Source organism: Durio zibethinus, chromosome 21 (genome assembly GCF_047325235.1).
Source record: "Durio zibethinus cultivar Kanyao isolate XHJ-2024 chromosome 21, ASM4732523v1, whole genome shotgun sequence".
NCBI lineage: Eukaryota > Viridiplantae > Streptophyta > Magnoliopsida > Malvales > Malvaceae > Durio > Durio zibethinus.
The window spans coordinates 18208423-18226726 of NC_143182.1; the positions used below are offsets into that span (position 1 = coordinate 18208423).

At 26.2% G+C, this 18304-nt stretch overlaps 1 protein-coding gene across 1 annotated transcript; it reads left to right on the plus strand.

The window, feature by feature from the left end:
• Positions 1-8457: 8457 nt before the first annotated feature.
• LOC111306289 (HMG-Y-related protein B-like) lies at positions 8458-10080 on the plus strand. Its single transcript, XM_022904190.2, has 2 exons — positions 8458-8775; positions 9337-10080. The coding sequence occupies exons 1-2, from the start codon at positions 8710-8712 to the stop codon at positions 9835-9837; spliced, it is 567 nt and encodes a 188-aa protein (XP_022759925.2). The 5' UTR covers positions 8458-8709; the 3' UTR covers positions 9838-10080.
• Positions 10081-18304: the final 8224 nt, after the last annotated feature.

Sequence of the window (18304 nt, forward strand, 5' to 3'; positions counted from 1 at the left end):
TAACATAGTTCATGCCATTCTCATTTTCACTTTCCTTTTTGAACATTTTTAAGGTGCAGCTGCTTTCACTGTTGTTTACACTATTAATCATGTTCCTATTTAGTATTAGGTACATGGTCTCCCTATGAGTATTTATACAATAAGGTACTTAATTATCATTCTCTCAAAGTTTTTGGATGTGTTTGCTTTATTCCACTTATTACTCATGAAAGGACTAAACTTAAACCTAGAGCTAAATTATGTTATTTTTTTGGGTTATGATATAAAACACAAAGGGTATAGGTGTTATGATCCAGTGTCTAAATGTCTTTGCATCTCAAGACATAGTTTTTTGGAAATAAAAAGTTCACTAATGTGTCCTCATTACATTTGTCATGTTCTTCTCCATGTATTTTTATAAATTCATTTTTTAATTTTTTTTCAAATGAAAAGACTATTATAGGTACTTCTTACTCACATAGAGATCCATCTTCTTTCACTCCTACTACGTCTAATCTAACAAAGGCTTTTATTGATATAGTTGTCTCTTTACCATTCATATCACTTTCATTTCATCATTTCATTCGGGTAAAAGAACCTAACACTCACCTTTATGATTTTCACTTTTATTATGCTTTAGCCACGTTACATGAACCTCACAATTTTCATGAAGCTGATTCTAATCCTATTTGGCAACAAGTAATGGCAGAGAAACTTCAAGCTCTTAAAAAAACTCATACTTGGGATATTGTTGAACGACCTTCTAATAAGTCGGTGATTGATTGTAAACAGGCTTACAAGATCAAGACTAAATCTGATAAGTCAGTGAATTATTACAAAACTCGTCTTGTTGCTTGAGGATTTACACAAAAATATGGCTTGACTATGAAAAGACTTTTACCCCAATTGCACGTCTCATATATGTTCATTCACTATTAGCAGTTGTTGCAACCAAAAAGTCACCAACCTTTCAAATGGATGTTAAAAATACCTTTTTAAATGGTGATCTATCTGAGAAAGTCTATATAAAGCCACCTCCTAGTTATCTATACCTTTCAATATGGTCTGCTATCTTTAATGTACTTTATATGGTCTTAAGCAAGCCTCTAGAACTTGGTTCTCAAAGTATAGTACCACTATTACACAACTTGGTTTTACATCTAGTAATCATGATTTTACCATTTTTACTCTAACTACTAAAAATGGTACTACTCTTCTCTTACTTTATGTGGATGACATAATCATTACAGGTAATTACGTAAACGGTATTCAAGATTTGAAGATTTTTCTTCATTCTAAGTTTGAGATGAAAGATCTTGGTCATTTTAGTTATTTTTTGGGCCTTAAAGTCACTAATGATTCTATTAGCTTACATTTATCTCAAACAAACTATGCTTCTGATCTTCTTGCTCAAGCAAGTTTAATTGATAGCAAGATTGCATTATCACCACTTGAACAAAATTTAAAGCTTTCTCCTTCGATGCTGCAACACTTTCAGACTCTTTTTTGTAGCAAACTTTGATGTGTAGTCTGGTATTCTTAACAGTTACTAGTCTAGATATTGCCTATACTATTCATCCGGTTAGTCAATTTTTGTTTGCTCCTCAATCTACTTGTTTTGTTATTGTCTTTTGGATCTTATGATATGTCAAGGGTACTATGTTTCACGATTTGTATTTTTTCTCTAGTTCCTCTTTGGACTTGCATTGTTATTGTGATTTTGATTGGGTAGGAAATCCCACTGATCATCATTCTATCACAAGCTATTATTTCTTTCTTGGTTTTTCTCTTATTTATTAGCGAAGTAAAACAAATTATAGTGTCCCATTCTAGCATTGAAGTTGCGTATCAAGCTCTTATAGATGCCACATCAAAACTTCTATGGTTATGATGGCTACTTCAAGATATGGGTATTTCTCATCACTCTAGTACTCTTATATTTTGTGATAATCAAAGTACCATTTAGATAGCTCACAATGATGTTGTTCGTGAGTGTACTAAACATATTAAAATTGACTGTCACTTCATTCATTAACATCTACTTACTTAAACTTATTGACTTGTTTCTGTTACCAGTGTTGATCAAAAAGCAAATATTTTCACCAAATCACATCCACCTAGTCAATATTTTGTCCAAGTTTCCAAACTCAAGTTGGCTTCTACATTACCATCTTAAGTTTTCATGATGGTGTTAATGATATTCTAGTAATATTTTGGTAATATTCTAGATTAATGATATTATTCTAATAATATTTCAGTAATATTCTAAATTGATTTGATATTAATTTAAAGAATATTAGATATTGATTTAACTGATTATAAGAATTGATTTAATCATTATTTTTATTTATTGTATTTTTTATTTTGTAATATTTTACCTCTATATAAATAAGTTTTAAGCCTCATTGTAATATAAAAATCATTACAATAAAATTTTCATCATTTTTTTCTTTTTCAGTTTTCATTTCAGTGGTAGTGCGAACTGCTTCTTCCTTTTCACTTTTCATCTTTCGTCAAATGCTTCTCTTAAAATGCAGGCAGGAGGCATGTAACATTGTACCATATGTTGATAGAAATTTTAGTCCATGCATCCTTTACTAGCCTATATATATTGCTTTATTTCCATAAACGACAAATTATATTGAGAAAATTGTTGTTTTGTTGATTGTAATCATCTTTTCAATGGTGACTAACACATAGTCTTTGGGAGTTTCTTGAATGTAATTGCTTTTGAAAATTTCTTGACTATAGGCCTTTTAAACAAAAAGAAAAACCAAAATTTTAATTGTTGATAGAAAGAAATTATTGTAAGAACAAGAATTTGAACTTTTTTAGGTTTTTGGGTAATTGATTATTTTGAATTTATGTAGCATATAAATTAAAATATGGATCTTTATTTATTAAAAAAAAAAGCGTTGATTTGGTTTAGGTGATATAATTAAAAAGTATTGGTTGAGAATTTGAAAATTAATTCAACTATTTAATAAGTATTTTTAAAATGTGATATCCAACAGATTTAAAATGTAAATCTCAATATCTTTACCCATTTCCCTATTTCCAAGTGATGACCTTTTTTATATATAGAAAGACACCAGTTTTAAAGTTGCATTTTAGAAGGAAAAGAGTTGCACCAAAATAAACAAACTTGAGTATCCATGATTCTTATTAAACATTCATGAGTAAAGCATAATTAACAAGCTTGCAATTGATTTTATGTAACAACAAAATTGAAACTATGCTAAAGGTTTTTGTATTCTATTAAAATTTGAAATTTAGCTTCATATTGTAATTCGTATAAATTTAGCTTTTCTATTACTTTGATTTGACAACCTCAGTCTAATTACTAACTTCGTCAGTTTTTTGTTATTAAAGATGTTGACATAGCCATTAATTTGATGATGCGTGACTTAGATGTATGAATTCAATTATTAAATTATGTAAATAGTTTACGTACTCACACGAAATTTGAAACTTAGTGCCTCTAGTATAATTTCAAAAAAAAAAATTGTCTTTAGTTGAATTTAACAACACTAGTCTAATTACTAATAAAAATCATATTTTTATTATTTCTTTTTAAAGTCAGATTTTAATTTTTTTTTTTTAAATCAATATCTCAAAAATTTTAAAACATTTCCATATTTTTAAATTATTAAATTAAATATTTTTTAAATATCATAATTTTTTAAAAAATTATATTTTTTGAATTCTTTTGGAATTGGATTTTGCTTTTTAAAAATAAATAATATTTTGATTTTTTTAAAAATTTTCTAGATTTTTAAAAATATTAAATTTACTTTTTTCAAATATTTTAATTTTTAAAATAAAATTCATTTTTTGAAATTTTTTCTATTTTTAAATTTTAGCATTTTATTTTATCAAATATTTAATTTTTTAATTTTTTAGAATTTTTATAAAATTTTCTATACCTTTTAACTTTTTGTATTTTTTAATATTTAAATGAATAAATAAATAAATAAATTATAAAGAGAACAGAAGTTCTTAGAATTTGTTCTATTTTAATATAATTGAAGTGAAAGAGCATAAAAATATAAGGTAAAATAAAATAACAACGAAGCACAAAAAGTTTTTGATTTCAATTTATTTTTCATTGAATAACATAAAAACGTGTAAAAAATTTTTAAAATTTATAAACTCTGTCTAAAACAAAAAAAATATATAAAAAATATAAAAATTTTATAGAAAAACATAAAATAAAAAAATGTAGAAAATTTTATAGAGATTCCAAAAATTTTTAAAGATTAAAATTAAATATTTTGTTCAAATAAAATGTTAAAATTTAAAAAAACAAAAACAAAAACTTTCTAAGAATTAAATTTTAAATTATTAAAATATTTAATATTTAATATTTTTAAAAAATCTATGAATTTTCTTAAAATATTGAATTTTTAAGAAATAAAACCAGATTTTATAAATTAAAAAAATATTATTTTAAAAATTTTAAATTTAATATTTAAAAAATATGAAAAAGGATTCTAAAATTTCAAAATATTGATTTTTTAAAAAGTAAAAAATATGATTTTTATTAATAATTAAATTAACATTATCAAATTTAACTTGTACAAAGACATATTTTTTATAAAATTATATTGAAGGGATTAAAATTTAAATTTCATGTATGCACACGAATTGTTTGCATAATTTGATAACTAATTTCATCATTCAAGGTGATATATCAACAAAATCAATATTACATCAACAAAGAAAACGCCTACGTCAACAAGTTAATGGTCATATTAATATTTTTAATGATAAAAATTGATAGAATTAACAATTAAATTAAAATTATTAAATCAAAATAATATAAAAATTAATTTTATATGAATTATAATAGAGAAACTTATTTTCTACTTTTGACAAAATACAAAGGCCCCTTGCGTAATTTAACCAATAACAAACATGTAACTGCCAACAAGATGAAACTCAGCGGAATTCCTTTTCAAAACAACAAGGGGAGTGAATTTTTTTCTTTTTTGTTTTATGTGTGTGTCTGAATGAAAAATGCAGTCTTTTGTCATGACACAAGTAACAGAAAGGCATCTTGAGCAGAATCATGGTCCTTTCAATGATTGTGAAATATGATGTTTAACTAAAATAAACCAATGCTTATCAGATTGTTTTGCAATGGGTCAAGTAACTGATATCCTACTGGATAAATCAGAGTCCTCCAGCTTTGCTAAGTAACTCAGGCTTGTGGCTGGAACTCCTCAACTAGCTCAACAAGGCTCAATTCAAACTTATCCCATCAAACATCTCTAGTATCGATTACTATCAACTTGGTTGAGACTTGAGAGTTGAGACAACATTCAAGCGGGTTTGGTCGAGTGATAGTTAGATTATTATTTTGACTTTCCCCTTTTAGCTTAGTGGTTGAGAGGCCAGTTAAAAATTATGTAAGGTGTAGGTTCTACTCCATCATCTCCTCTCCCCTTTTGTAAGAGCACTAGCCCTCTTTTGCAACCAAAAAAGATAGATTATTTTAGATACGAGTCATCTTAGATTTGAGTAATTACACATAGGATGAGTTTTAAAATAAAATTAAAGAATAATATTTTAAATAAATACTTAAATTTTGCTCAAAAATATAAATAAATTCGCTATCTTTTATTACATGAAATTTTTATTTCATTATATTCCACCCACTAAAATTTTCATTAATAAAATCTAATTATCATAATTTTTTAAATAAGATTCCTTCAAACATTTGAATAAATCTAAATAAGCATATTTTATAAGTTAAATCATCCACCAAGATGATACAAAGAAATCAATCCTTGCCGGCAAATATCAATTTCCAAACATAAAAATCAGCAACCTGACAAACCTACCAAGATTCGAACTGGTACTGAATTTGATGAGAAACGATCGAAAGAGTTATGCTTTTGGTGTGATAGAAATATGCATTTGGCCACAAATGCAAGTAGAAGCATTTGTACATAATTATAACATATCACGTAGGCTATAGTGTAAGAGATCTTTATACCCATCATTATGTAGATCATTAAAGATATTTCATTTTTTTTTTATTTCATATTTAGGATTGCATAGAGTAGATTTACTTTATTCTCTTTAATCCAAGTTCTTTATTTATATTGATACTTTATTTACATTTTGTTTTAATCATGTTAAATTCACATTTTATTTATATTTTTATCTAAAGTATTCTCTTTATTCCAAGTTCTTTATTTATATTCATCCTTTTTTTACATTTTGTTTTAATTATGTTAAATTCACGTTTTATTCATATTTTTAAAGAATTTATCAAATATACTGATAGTAAAAATTTTTAATTTTATAAACGGGATTAAAATGATGACATATGTCATTTTTATATTTAAAACAATTAATTTAAAAAAAAAAAAGGGACATGTATTATCATTTTAATTCCGTTTGTGAAATTAAAAAACTCTACTATCAGTATATTAAATAATTTCTTATATTTTTATCTAAAGCAAGTTTTAATTATGTTGTTATTAATTTCTATGGAGGTTATAAATTGTATTTTAGCACCATATATTTTAATAATCAATAAATTATCTAAGATTGTTAATTCATTTGTATCTTTTTAAATATATGAATAATAACAGAGAATATTCAATATTCAAATTGTTTATAAAATTATGTGTCTGTATTAGGTAACAAGATGATATAATGCGAAAGAATATGTTCTTAAAATCATCCTAATAAATTAAACAAAAAAATATTATAAAAATACTCATACAATATTAAAAAAAAATTCAACATTTTTTTCTTCATATTAAAGTCTTGAAAAAATCAACAAAAAAAAATATTTAGAAAAGAAAAAGAAACAAAGTAGCAATCTTCCGTCCACATTTTTGCCCGTATGATATTAAAAGAATGAAATAAAATAAAAAGGTTATGCTTCAAGGCTTCAAAATGCAAAAAAGTTATTAGTAATAAAAAAAACTGACATAAACATAGAGTAATGCATGCATATTTTAAATATTTTGAATTCATATATTCTTTTAAATGTGGGACCGCACTTTTTTTTTCCAAAGCAATTTGTTTATTTATATTTTATAATTAAAATATTAGACAACTTGGAAAATGGGGATAACCCACTAAATTTTGAAAAAATACAAAAAATTTCAAAAAATGAAATTTTAAAATTTAATTTTTTAAAAAAATGTAGAAATTTTTTAAAAAAATGTAGAAATTTTTTTAAAAAATTGAAAATATTGAATTTTTCTAAAAACTAAAATTAGAATTTATTAAATTTAAAAAATATTATTTTTAAAATATTAAATTCAATATTTTAAATTAAACATTAGGCTTCGAAAAAATTTGACCAAATAAAATGATTCTGATCAATTTTAACAAACTTTGACCCTATCTCACTTCAAGGGTATTTTGATGTTTTGCCGATTTTCATTCAAAATTCAAAATTTATTTTCAAAAACCCAATGTATTGATTTGATTCTTTCAAAATATCTTAAGTTTGACCTTATTTTGACAAAAGTCCATCAATTTCTAACAACTTGGACTAAATAAAATTTTAAGTTGAATTTTGACTTTTTCATTTGATTTTTACTATTTTGTTTCCATCTTTCTAAGAATCAACTTATTTAAAATTTTGAATAATATGTAGGTCTTGATTTTTAAAATATCATAATTGATTAAAATATGTCTAAATAAAATTAGATGTTTACACTCTTTAATCCAAGTTCTTTATTTATATTCATGCTTTATTTACATTTTGTTTTAATTATGATAAACTCATGCTTTATTTATTTTTTTATTTAAATCATGTTTTAATCATGTTGTTATTAATTTCTATGGAGGTTATAAATTACATTTTAACATCATACATTTTAATAGATGACAAATCACTCATAATTATTAATTTACCTATATCAAACGTATAAGTGACAACATAAAATATTCAAATTATTTATAAAATATGAATTTGTATTAAAAAAGAAAATAATATATGTGAAAGAACTCGTATTTAAAATCTTTGAAAAAAATTTAAACTCAGAACAATATTATGAAAATACCCCTACAATATTATAAAAAAAATTCAACACTTTTTCTTTATATTAAAATCATTAAAAAATCAACAAAAAATTTTGAGAAAAATAAAAGAAACAAGGTAGCAATCCTCCATCAACATTTTTTACCTATAGGATGTTAAAAAGAATGAAATTAAAAAATAAAAAAGTTATGCTACAAAGCTTCAAAATGCAAAAAGTTTTTAGTAATTAAAAAAAAACTGACATTAACTCATAATAATGCATATTTTAAATATTTTTAATTCATAGATTCGTTCAAATGTGGGACCACATTTTTCTTTTTCCCAAAGCAATTTGTTTATTTATATTTTATAGGTAAAATATTAGACAGCTTGGAAAATGGGGAAAGCCCAGAAATTTCCCAAAAACCCCATCCCCCAATATTTTATAACGCCGAGTCATAAATCCAAGTGAATCCATTGTCTAAACCGTCTGATCGTCACAGTCCCAAAATAAACAATTAAAATTTTTTTTTTTTTTTGGAACTGATCATCAAACAGTAGCTTAAGCTGTTTTGGCTTTGGGTTTTTGGTTTCTCTGTGAAAAAAAATTGAAAACCAAAGAACAGAGAGAGGTTTTGTGGGGACTGTCCTTTTAAGTTTAAAGCTTTGTTGAAGGAATTATCACTTTTTTTCCCCTATTTTTTACCTTCTTTCTTTGAAATTTTGTCCTATTTTGTATGTGTGCAAAATTAATGGCTACTGAAGAGGTCAATAAACCTCCTCCACTTCCTTCTTACCCACAGGTACATCTACTCTCCCTCACAATTTTTTTCTTTTTTTACTTTTAACCATGATCAAAATTTGATCTTTTAATTTTGTTTTATAGTTGCATTTTTTTTTTTAGTTTTGGAGAGAGTTTTACATTTTTCATAGAATTTAAAAGAAACCCATTTTCATTCAACCTCAAATTTGGTAGAGTTTGATCTAATTTGATCTTTATTTGTTTACTGATTCAAGATGGCAATTAAAAAAGACTTTTTTTGTTTAAAACTGTCATTTCCAAAAAAAAAAAATCTCATCTACAATTGAGTTCTTTGCATAAATTTCTTCATTTGTCACTGATTTTTTTTTTCATTTCTTGTGGTAAAATTTTTATTTTTTAAAAAAAAATGGTTTTTTCTTTCAGAATTGCCAGAAAAACTTATATTTTCATTGAATTTCCTTTTAAGTTTCTCATTTTGTTCTTTCTTTTATTTTTATTTTCTTGATTCTCTTAATTTTTCAACTTTTAAACATAAAATTGGAGCTTTCTAGCTTAAAATTGCATGAAATCTAAAAAATTCATCTATATTTTCAACATGCAGCTGATTATTAATGCCATTGAAGCATTGAACGACAAGAATGGTTCAAACAAGACTTCAATATCCAAATACATTGAGTCCAAGTATGGAGATTTGCCTGCTGGTCATACCACCCTACTTTCTCACCATCTTAATAGAATGAAAGAAACTGGAGAGCTTGTTTTTTGCAAAAACAATTACATGAAAGCTGACCCCAATGGCCCACCTAGGCGTGGCCGTGGTAGGCCTCCAAAACCCAAGGTTCCATTGCCAACGGGTGTGCTTTTAAGCCCTGCAAGGCCTAGAGGCCGCCCTCCTAAGGACCCCAATGCTCCCCCTAGGTCCCCCAAGCCTAATGTGGCTTCTGGGACAGGGAAACCCCGCGGAAGGCCAAGGAAGATGGCGCGGCCGGAAGGGGGAATAGGTGGGAGTTCCACAACTATGACGGCGGCCACGGTAAGGCCTAGGGGACGTCCTCCTAAGGTGAAGGCTTCGGCATTGACTGAAGTGAGTGTTGAACATTAACTAGGATTTTTAATGGTTTTAACTTGTAGTGGTGCTCACTGTTTTACTTGTAGTTTCTGTTTGTAGAATTTGGACGGTGTTTGTTAGTATGATAATTATGTGTGTTTTAAGTGTTCTTGTAGAGTTTAATGTTGTTGTTGTTGTGGTTGAGGCTTTGAAATTTTTCTTTTTCTTTGGTTTAAAGTTGTTGTAGAGGATGATTAGTGCTAATGATGATCTCTGTTAGTCTCTTTGTTGTGTTTTATAAATGTGTCGAGATTGTTTTTTGTTCTATTAGTGTGCTTGAATGTTGAATGTAATGCTTACTAATTATTATGCCATGTGTTTTCTTGCCTAATATTTTCTATACTATTCAACTAGGCTATTTTGAAGTAAAGACTTAACAGTACCATGAAATTACTATAAAACAAGCTAAAAGTTTCAAATGAGTCAAAATGGTGAAATTTGAGTTTGACAATTTTCCAAGTTTTAGACTTTAATAGCAAGTCCAAAATGTAATGTAAATAGTAATCCCTTTTATTGTTTGAAAATTTGTTAATACGGGTTTATCACTTATGGTTTTCCCTTTTAGAAAGCTTTGGAAAAAACAAAAAAAGTTGTAAGTATTGAGATTTGAATTTTAAATTTATTAAATTTCATCTCTTTAAGATGTTTAAAAATGTCTACATAGATCAATTGAATTAAGTATTTAATTCATTATTCATGTTAATTGGATGGTTTTGTTGCCTGAAGTTGGTTTGGAAATGCTATTTGAACGGTGTAATTCTTGGTGTTTAGTAAAATTATTTGGTGTGAGGCGTGACAAGATTTGCTGAGCTTGAAGATTGGAAAAGAATCAGACAAGTTTCGTATGATTGTTGTTTGGTGACTATGGTAGTGACCTTATTACTCTTTTTATGAACAACGCCTTTGAAACCTTGAACAGGTTCTTGCCTTAACAAACACCGGAGAAAAGCGATAACTGGTCTAGATTTCTGATCCTGTTGTGTGTTTTGGTCTTTGTCAAAAAAACCCTTTTGGCCCACTCTTTGATTGATGATTATTGATTTCTCAGTGCTTCTTTCCTTCATCATGTGGGACACTTTGCTTGCGTAGATAGACTTGGTCACTGGAATAGACCTGGTGGGGGAGGGACTGGTCTCTTAATTAGATTTTGTCCGAGCAATATGAATATAAGAAAATTTGAATCAATATATGCTTTTTACACTTTGGACTTTGCTTGAGCGTTAAAAGGTAAAATTGTTTGTCGTTGTCAAACCATTCAGTTTTTTAAAAAATAATATATAGTATTATAAAATTTTAAAAATTTAATTTAAATTTGAATTGATTTTATTTTTAAATCAATTTGATACGAAATGAATTTTACTAACTTAATTTGATTTATTGGCTTTTAATGTTTAATTTTTTATTTTTATATATTATTTTAATAAGATTTTTAATATATTTAAATAAATTTATTATAAAATAATTAATTTTATTTTATAAAAATTTAAAATATATATAAAAATTAATAAAAATTTATAATTTGATTTAATTTAATTTAATTATATTTTATATTTCAATTTAAAATTTTACTCAAATTTAATAAATATATTTAATATTTAAAATTAATTTGAATCGAAATTCGAAGTACATCAAATATTATAATTTTGAATAGGTTGTTTTCACTCATACGAATAAAAATAAGTTGTTATTTTCGTTGTCGCTTTCGTGGGCTACAACATCTTCAAACTGTAAGTCTGACAGTCATTGAGTTGTACTTGAAAAACTTTGAAAACTGCAAGATTCGTTTCAATGATAACTGAAGATATAATGAAATAGTAAGTTTGAGTTTGTCAAAACTTACAAAGTTGGGGAGACTTTGGATTTTTGTCGTTTGAGATTCCTTTCATTATATTTCAGCATTCCAACAACCTCGATAAGATGGTGATGTGTGGTTTCAGCTTTGGCCTTTCTTTCCTTTTACTTCATTTTCTTTTTATTTTTGGGTATATATATATATATATATTTAAAATTTTAGCATTTGTTTATTAAAAAAAGTTTGTTATCCCACGGAAATTACCAACGTGTGTAAAGGAAAAAAAAAAAAAGAAAAGGACGATTATGCTTGAATCAATATAATTAAACAAAAACACAATCAGTAAAATCAATCCAAAGTCAAGAGCTTGTGCAAATCTCTTTTGAAATGTACGATGGGTATGGGTGTACGAGTTTTGAAATAATTGGTGTTTATAAATTTTTATAAAAATATCAGATTTACCTTTTTAAAGCATTTAAAACAATATTTATTTATTTATTATGAATTATAGTTGAGCGACGTGGGTAACCGAGTTCGTCAGATCTAAACTTTTTATGTATAATTCAATACAATAGAGTAGGCTTAAACATTAAAAAAAAAAAAAAAAGAAAGTATTCGTTTTATTTTATGAATTCAACCCAATCAAGCATTGTCAGTTTTAGCTTCTTAAATTTGACTTTTGATGGTCAAACGTTTTTAATTTAATTTTAAATATATTTTAATTTTTTTAAAAAAACCTTGGGGTTTTTAAATATGTTTTTTTAAGTCAGTTTGATAAAACATTTAAAATATCAATTATTAAAATTAAAAAATTTTAATTATAAAAAAATCAAACCAATATTATTTATGAGATTGAGAAATCATGAAAATAAAAAACTATTGGATAATATAATACTAGCAATTCTTTTTTTTAGTGGAATTTTGTACAAGGAAAAATGGTCCATTTTGTTTGTAATTTTCATCTTTGCCTTGAATTCATACCAAAATTGCATCGAATGAGCAGTGGAGTAGATTAGTAATATCAATTTTTAAATTGGAATAGCTAATTTCAATGCAATTTTAAAAACCAAAAATATATAATGATAATAAGTTCAACTAATCTTCAATACATGCATTATGCATGGATGTACGTATGGTACATGCTTATGTTTACATAAGCATAGCACAACCTCTTTAATAAAGGTTAAATATTTAATTTATGATTAAATTTTTAAAATGCGGCTCATTTCGAGATTAAACATATCATTTTGTACAAATTAAAATTAAATGTTTTTGAAAATTTACAATTAAAAATATATTTTAGATGAAAAATTATACGTGTCTTACATGCACCACATTTGAAAGAAAAAATGGTCATGTATTGCTTCCTTAGTGATTGAATATCATTTTAAATGGAAAAACTTAAAAATAATCCTAAAAATGTGATTCTTTTTTCAAAAAAAATTAAAAAATGGTTTCATTCATTCTTTTTATTTTGATTAGGGTTTGGAAATTAACAAAATAAAAATCCAAAATTCCATTTGAATAGAGTTCCCATGACCTTTATTGGAGGAGAGCATATTTCGATTATAATCAAAATAAAAAACTCAAACCAATTTAATTAGATAAAATCAATTCGATTATTTTTGTTTTGTTTTAAGTTCAATGTATAGTTCAATTTAATTAGTTTATTCGATCATATGTCAGACATGTAAATGATAATTGACCTAATCAAAAAGTCGATGAAAATTAAATATTTAAAATAATTAATATATATTATTGATTTTTAATAATCACTTATTCAATTATATCCAATCCTTTTTTACCATATTAAAACCCTAGCCCCAAAATATTTTTTTCCTTTCCTGATTCTTTTTTTACTCCTTAAGTCTCTCATCTTTTTTCTTCAATTTCTAACTTGCCTTTGATTCTTCCATTTCTTCTCTTATTTCTTCATGACTTCCCTCTAATTTTTTCATTTTCTCTTAGTATTTTAAATCTAAATCAAACTAAGAGTTTTCTTTAAAATATAAAATCTTAAAGCTACTACAATCCCATTAGAAACAAAATACAGAATATGAAAAATCTTAATAGGGAATTTGGTTCGTAGAATTTTGGATTTTTGGGAAAGTGTGATCCTTCAAAAAATGCGATACCCGAGGTTTTCTTCCATTTTTAGGGCATCTCGTGTGTTCAGATTCACTTGTTTAGTTTGGAGGAATTCACATATATTAATTCCTAAATAATTACCGTAATCTCTTTAATTGACAACTTTTCATTAGCTTTTATTAATAATAAATATCCAAACGACAAATGATGCTTTTAATAGTAAAAGAAGATAAATATTTTATTTGATTGTTGTTTTTATTTATAAAATATCATCAATGAACAAATATTGACGATTATTTAAGATATTTTTGATTGAAAAATGCCTTAAATAATTCTTATATAAAAAAAGGTATAGGAATATTTAAGGCGTTTTCCAACTAGAAATATCTTAAATAATCTTTTTCTATTTTTTTATTAGAGATTATTTAAGGCATTTCTAGCTAGAAAACATCTTAAATAATACCTTTTATTTTTTATATGAGGATTATTTAAGTCATTTTTCGACCAAAAATACCTTAAATAATCCCTTTTATTTAAAGGGGATTATTTTAAAAAGATTATTTAAGGCTTCTTTGGTTGAAAAACACCATAAATAATCATGTTCGACTTTTTAAAAGGGGCTTATTTAAAGTATTTTTCAACCAAAAATGCCTTAAATAATCTTGCAATATTTTTTTAAAAAGATTATTTAAGATTTTTTTGGTTGGACAATGCTTTAAAAAATCCTGTTATATTTTTTAAAGGGGATTATTTAAGGCGTTTTTCATTCAAAAACGCGTTAAATAATCCATTATAAAAATTATTTAAGGCGTTTTCTATACACAAACGTCTTAAATAATCTTTTTATTAAAATATAAATTGATCATTTATGGTGTTTTTGTAAGCAAACACTTTAAATAATCATTTTTAAAGGTTCATTCCCCATACTTAAACTTTGGAAAACCAAACGGCTAATACCATGAATGATAAAAAGCTACATTACGTGTAAACCCGTAAACCACAAACCCATTTAGTTTGCCTTTTGGTTTCTTCATCTCTCTCGTCATTGCTGATCGTTAACCACTCAATGCCATTGCACCTCTTTTTTACCAATATGTGTGTATTTTTTTTTTGTACTTTTTTCTAGTTCGCTACAAGCATTTTTTTTTGCTTTCCTTACTATATATATATATATATATTTTTTTTTTTTTTTATGTTTTTATGCATATTCTACCATCACCTACGTCACCTAACCACCTTTATTGCATGCATGATGTTTTTTGGTTGTTTGGTTTAAGTATTGTGGTTTGCTGAATGGTTTTATGAAAATTAGTTGTTATATTTGTACTCAGCATTTGTTTTGCATGAAACTCTTATTTAAGGTGGGAATCACAGTATGACTTGTAGTTGTAAAATATTATTGGTTGTAGGATGTTTTATGTATAACGGTCTAGTAACTGTAGTGGATATTGGTTGTTTTTTACTATGTGATATTTAGAGAGATAGCTTGGATATTTCGTATAATTATGTTCAAAATCACAAGTATTATGGAATCTAAAAAACATGTGTCTCTTGCTGTTGAACATGAAGAAGACACACCCATAGTTAAAAAAAAAACATTGGGACGTGATAAATAAATTAATTTGAGTGACACGAAAATTCACGTCTACTTCAGTCAAAGTGGGCAACCTGTGTTGGATGGAGCTGCCAAGTTGGCTAGTCATATTGGTGTAGTCATCCATAGTAGTATTTCTATTACGTACCATAATTAGCAGTGAGTTCCTGATAATCAATGAGAGTCAGTTGTGGTATGTTTATTCAATAATATCCAAAAATTTGTTTATAGTTAGAAATTTGATTGAAATAATATGTTTATACTAATTATTTTAAATTTATTAGGAATGGATTGACGTCCTAAATAAGTATAAAAAGTTTGTGTTATAATCTACTGAGAAAGCATTCAAAGACTTTAAGAGCATATTGACAACCTAATATATTTTATCATTCGCTGATAATAGTGATTTGTTCGCTGATCTTCTATCGTCATATGTACATATTATCAATTATCAAAAGTAAACACACCTTGTTCGAAATCGTCTATTAGAAGAATTCTTATTATGCATACCTATTTTGTTAATTGTTTATAATATTTTGTATAATATATTTGATATCTTAATGTATGATTTACCTTTTTTTTTTTTCCAAAAAATCAAAGAACAACAAAAGAACATTTAGGCCAAACAAGTATATTATCATTAGACATCGAGAAAGGGTTATGCAAATGTCAAGCATGATCTTATAAGTATTCACACACTTATTTTAAAACTCATATATGAATATTTATGAACATTCGGTTAATAGATTCTGATTCTTATATCACCTTAATTTATCAGGAATCATCTAGCTTTGGCATCAAAGCTCCTAGATAGGATGTATGGAAATAAGGACATATGCGAAAGGATGGATCATTCACAGATAAAGCAACCGAAAAAATGGCTAAAAAAATTATATGTGTAATTGATTAATTTATCACGTATGATTGACTTTGTGCTTGTATGCATGACTATATAGTACATAACTTTGTTGTTATACACCATCTTATTGTGTTTTAGGATAAATTTACAACTAAATTTGAATTTGATGAATTGTCAACCAACAATGGCAAAGATCCATTATCTTTAGCATTATGATAGAAGGAAAAACATGGTCGAGTTTGTCTGGTTGATGGATTTATGTTGCCATCAAAATTTTTTAGTAATCAACCCAAAACCCCTTTAATGAAAAATGCAAAATATGAAGTAATCATTTAGCAACAATAGTAAAGACTTGATGAGTAAAAGCAACTCCTGAATGATCAATGACTCGTAGCTTTGGAGGCGATGTTGGCAACAATGTAACCTAACATGCTTAGAAGGTAATCAATTACCGACATCAGTAGGGATAAACTTTCACGAATCAAGTCTAGCAACAAACCCAAACTCCGATAATAATCATTATTTTTATTTTGTTTATTCACTTAATATTTATATATATTATATTTATTGATTTGGTTTTAATACTTATATTCAATTATATATTGTAACAGGATATTGGGACTCAGAGGATGCCCTTGCTAAGGCTGTCATTGATGCATTATCTAATTATGCACTTGATCATTTATTCGAAGAAAACGTCATTATCGTTGGGTCCGATGATGGGTTATTTAATCATCCATCCATTTCTTACATTAAGGGCTTAAGATTAAGGCATTTTGCACCTTGGATGAAATATCAGCTTTGATATTATTACTTATATGAGGTTTGTTTATCAATTAATTTAAATATTCAAAGTTAATATCTATTATTCTATATTATGGTGTATTACTAACTGGTATTATTGATTATTATCATACAGCTTCCTATATAGAGAGATCAAGGGGATAGAGAGATCAAGGGGAGACAAATAACCCATAGATTTAGATTTGTTGACTCAAATGTGATAAGTTAAAAGAGTAGCACTATCATTATTCGTGGTCATCATGTGGGTCAATGCATGCAAAAATGGGTCAATTATTTTCTGGTGCCTTATAATGCTACAAAAGTTCTATTCGTCTAACTAAAATTCCAACATTTACGTCTAAGATGATGCCTAATATTTCTATATCATGTCTTTTATTTTACAAGTGTCATTGGTAGCTTATTGTAGTTGATACCAATTCATGGACGTCATACTTATTTAACTTTGCTCAACCAAAAACGATGCCTAACCCCGATATTAGTAATTTAATAATGAGGTATTACATGTTATTAATAAGAGACAATTAGATTATATTGTGTTTCTTCATAATTACTTATATTTTTGCATTTACTATTGTTTTTTTGTTCAATTTAAAGAAATAGCTGCAGTTGATAAGAAAGCAAAGATAAATTAGGTGTCATTATCGGTAAATAAGAAATATATTCTTTTATACTAAGTTTGTTTAGATAAATATTTTTTAAACCCAAATGTTATTTTTTAGGTACCTTGTCCACCTAGAGTTACCGAATATGGATATTATGTCCTTTGTTTTATGAGAGAAATAGTTTTATATAATTTTATGAGCACACTATTCAAGGTTAGTATTAATTTCATACAATAGTAATATCTTTTAATAAAAAAAGTTAAACTTTGTGTTCATTTAATAACATTGACTTTCGATTTTTTGTTTATAGTGGGAGAGTAAAGAAAGCTTAACGAAAGATGAACTTGATGAAATTCGTAAAGAGTGATCTGATTATATATTATTATTCGCTACACCTTGAGGTTGAAGAATGTTGATTGGTTATAAATATATGATTACATTAGTTCGGGTTTTCTTGTAAAGGCATGCTGGTTTGATATTTTTCAATTTTTGATTGGGGTATCAGTCCATCATTATTGGTATATATTTATTTTATATCAATTGTATTATATGAAGACACATACAACGATAAGCACCAATCTGTGAAATATATTTTTAAATGCCAACACTATCAATTATATATCCAAATTATGGTTTAATATTGAAATATTACGATATTTGTAATTTAAATACAAAAATAAAATTCATAGTATCATAAATATGTATTTGATTTACACAAGTAT

Coding starts and splice junctions, on each gene's coding strand:
- LOC111306289 (XM_022904190.2), top strand. CDS start 8,710: ATGTGTGCAAAATTAATGGCTACTGAAGAGGTCAATAAACCTCCTCCA. Junction 8,776..9,336: donor CACTTCCTTCTTACCCACAG/GTACATCTACTC, acceptor TTCAACATGCAG/CTGATTATTAATGCCATTGA.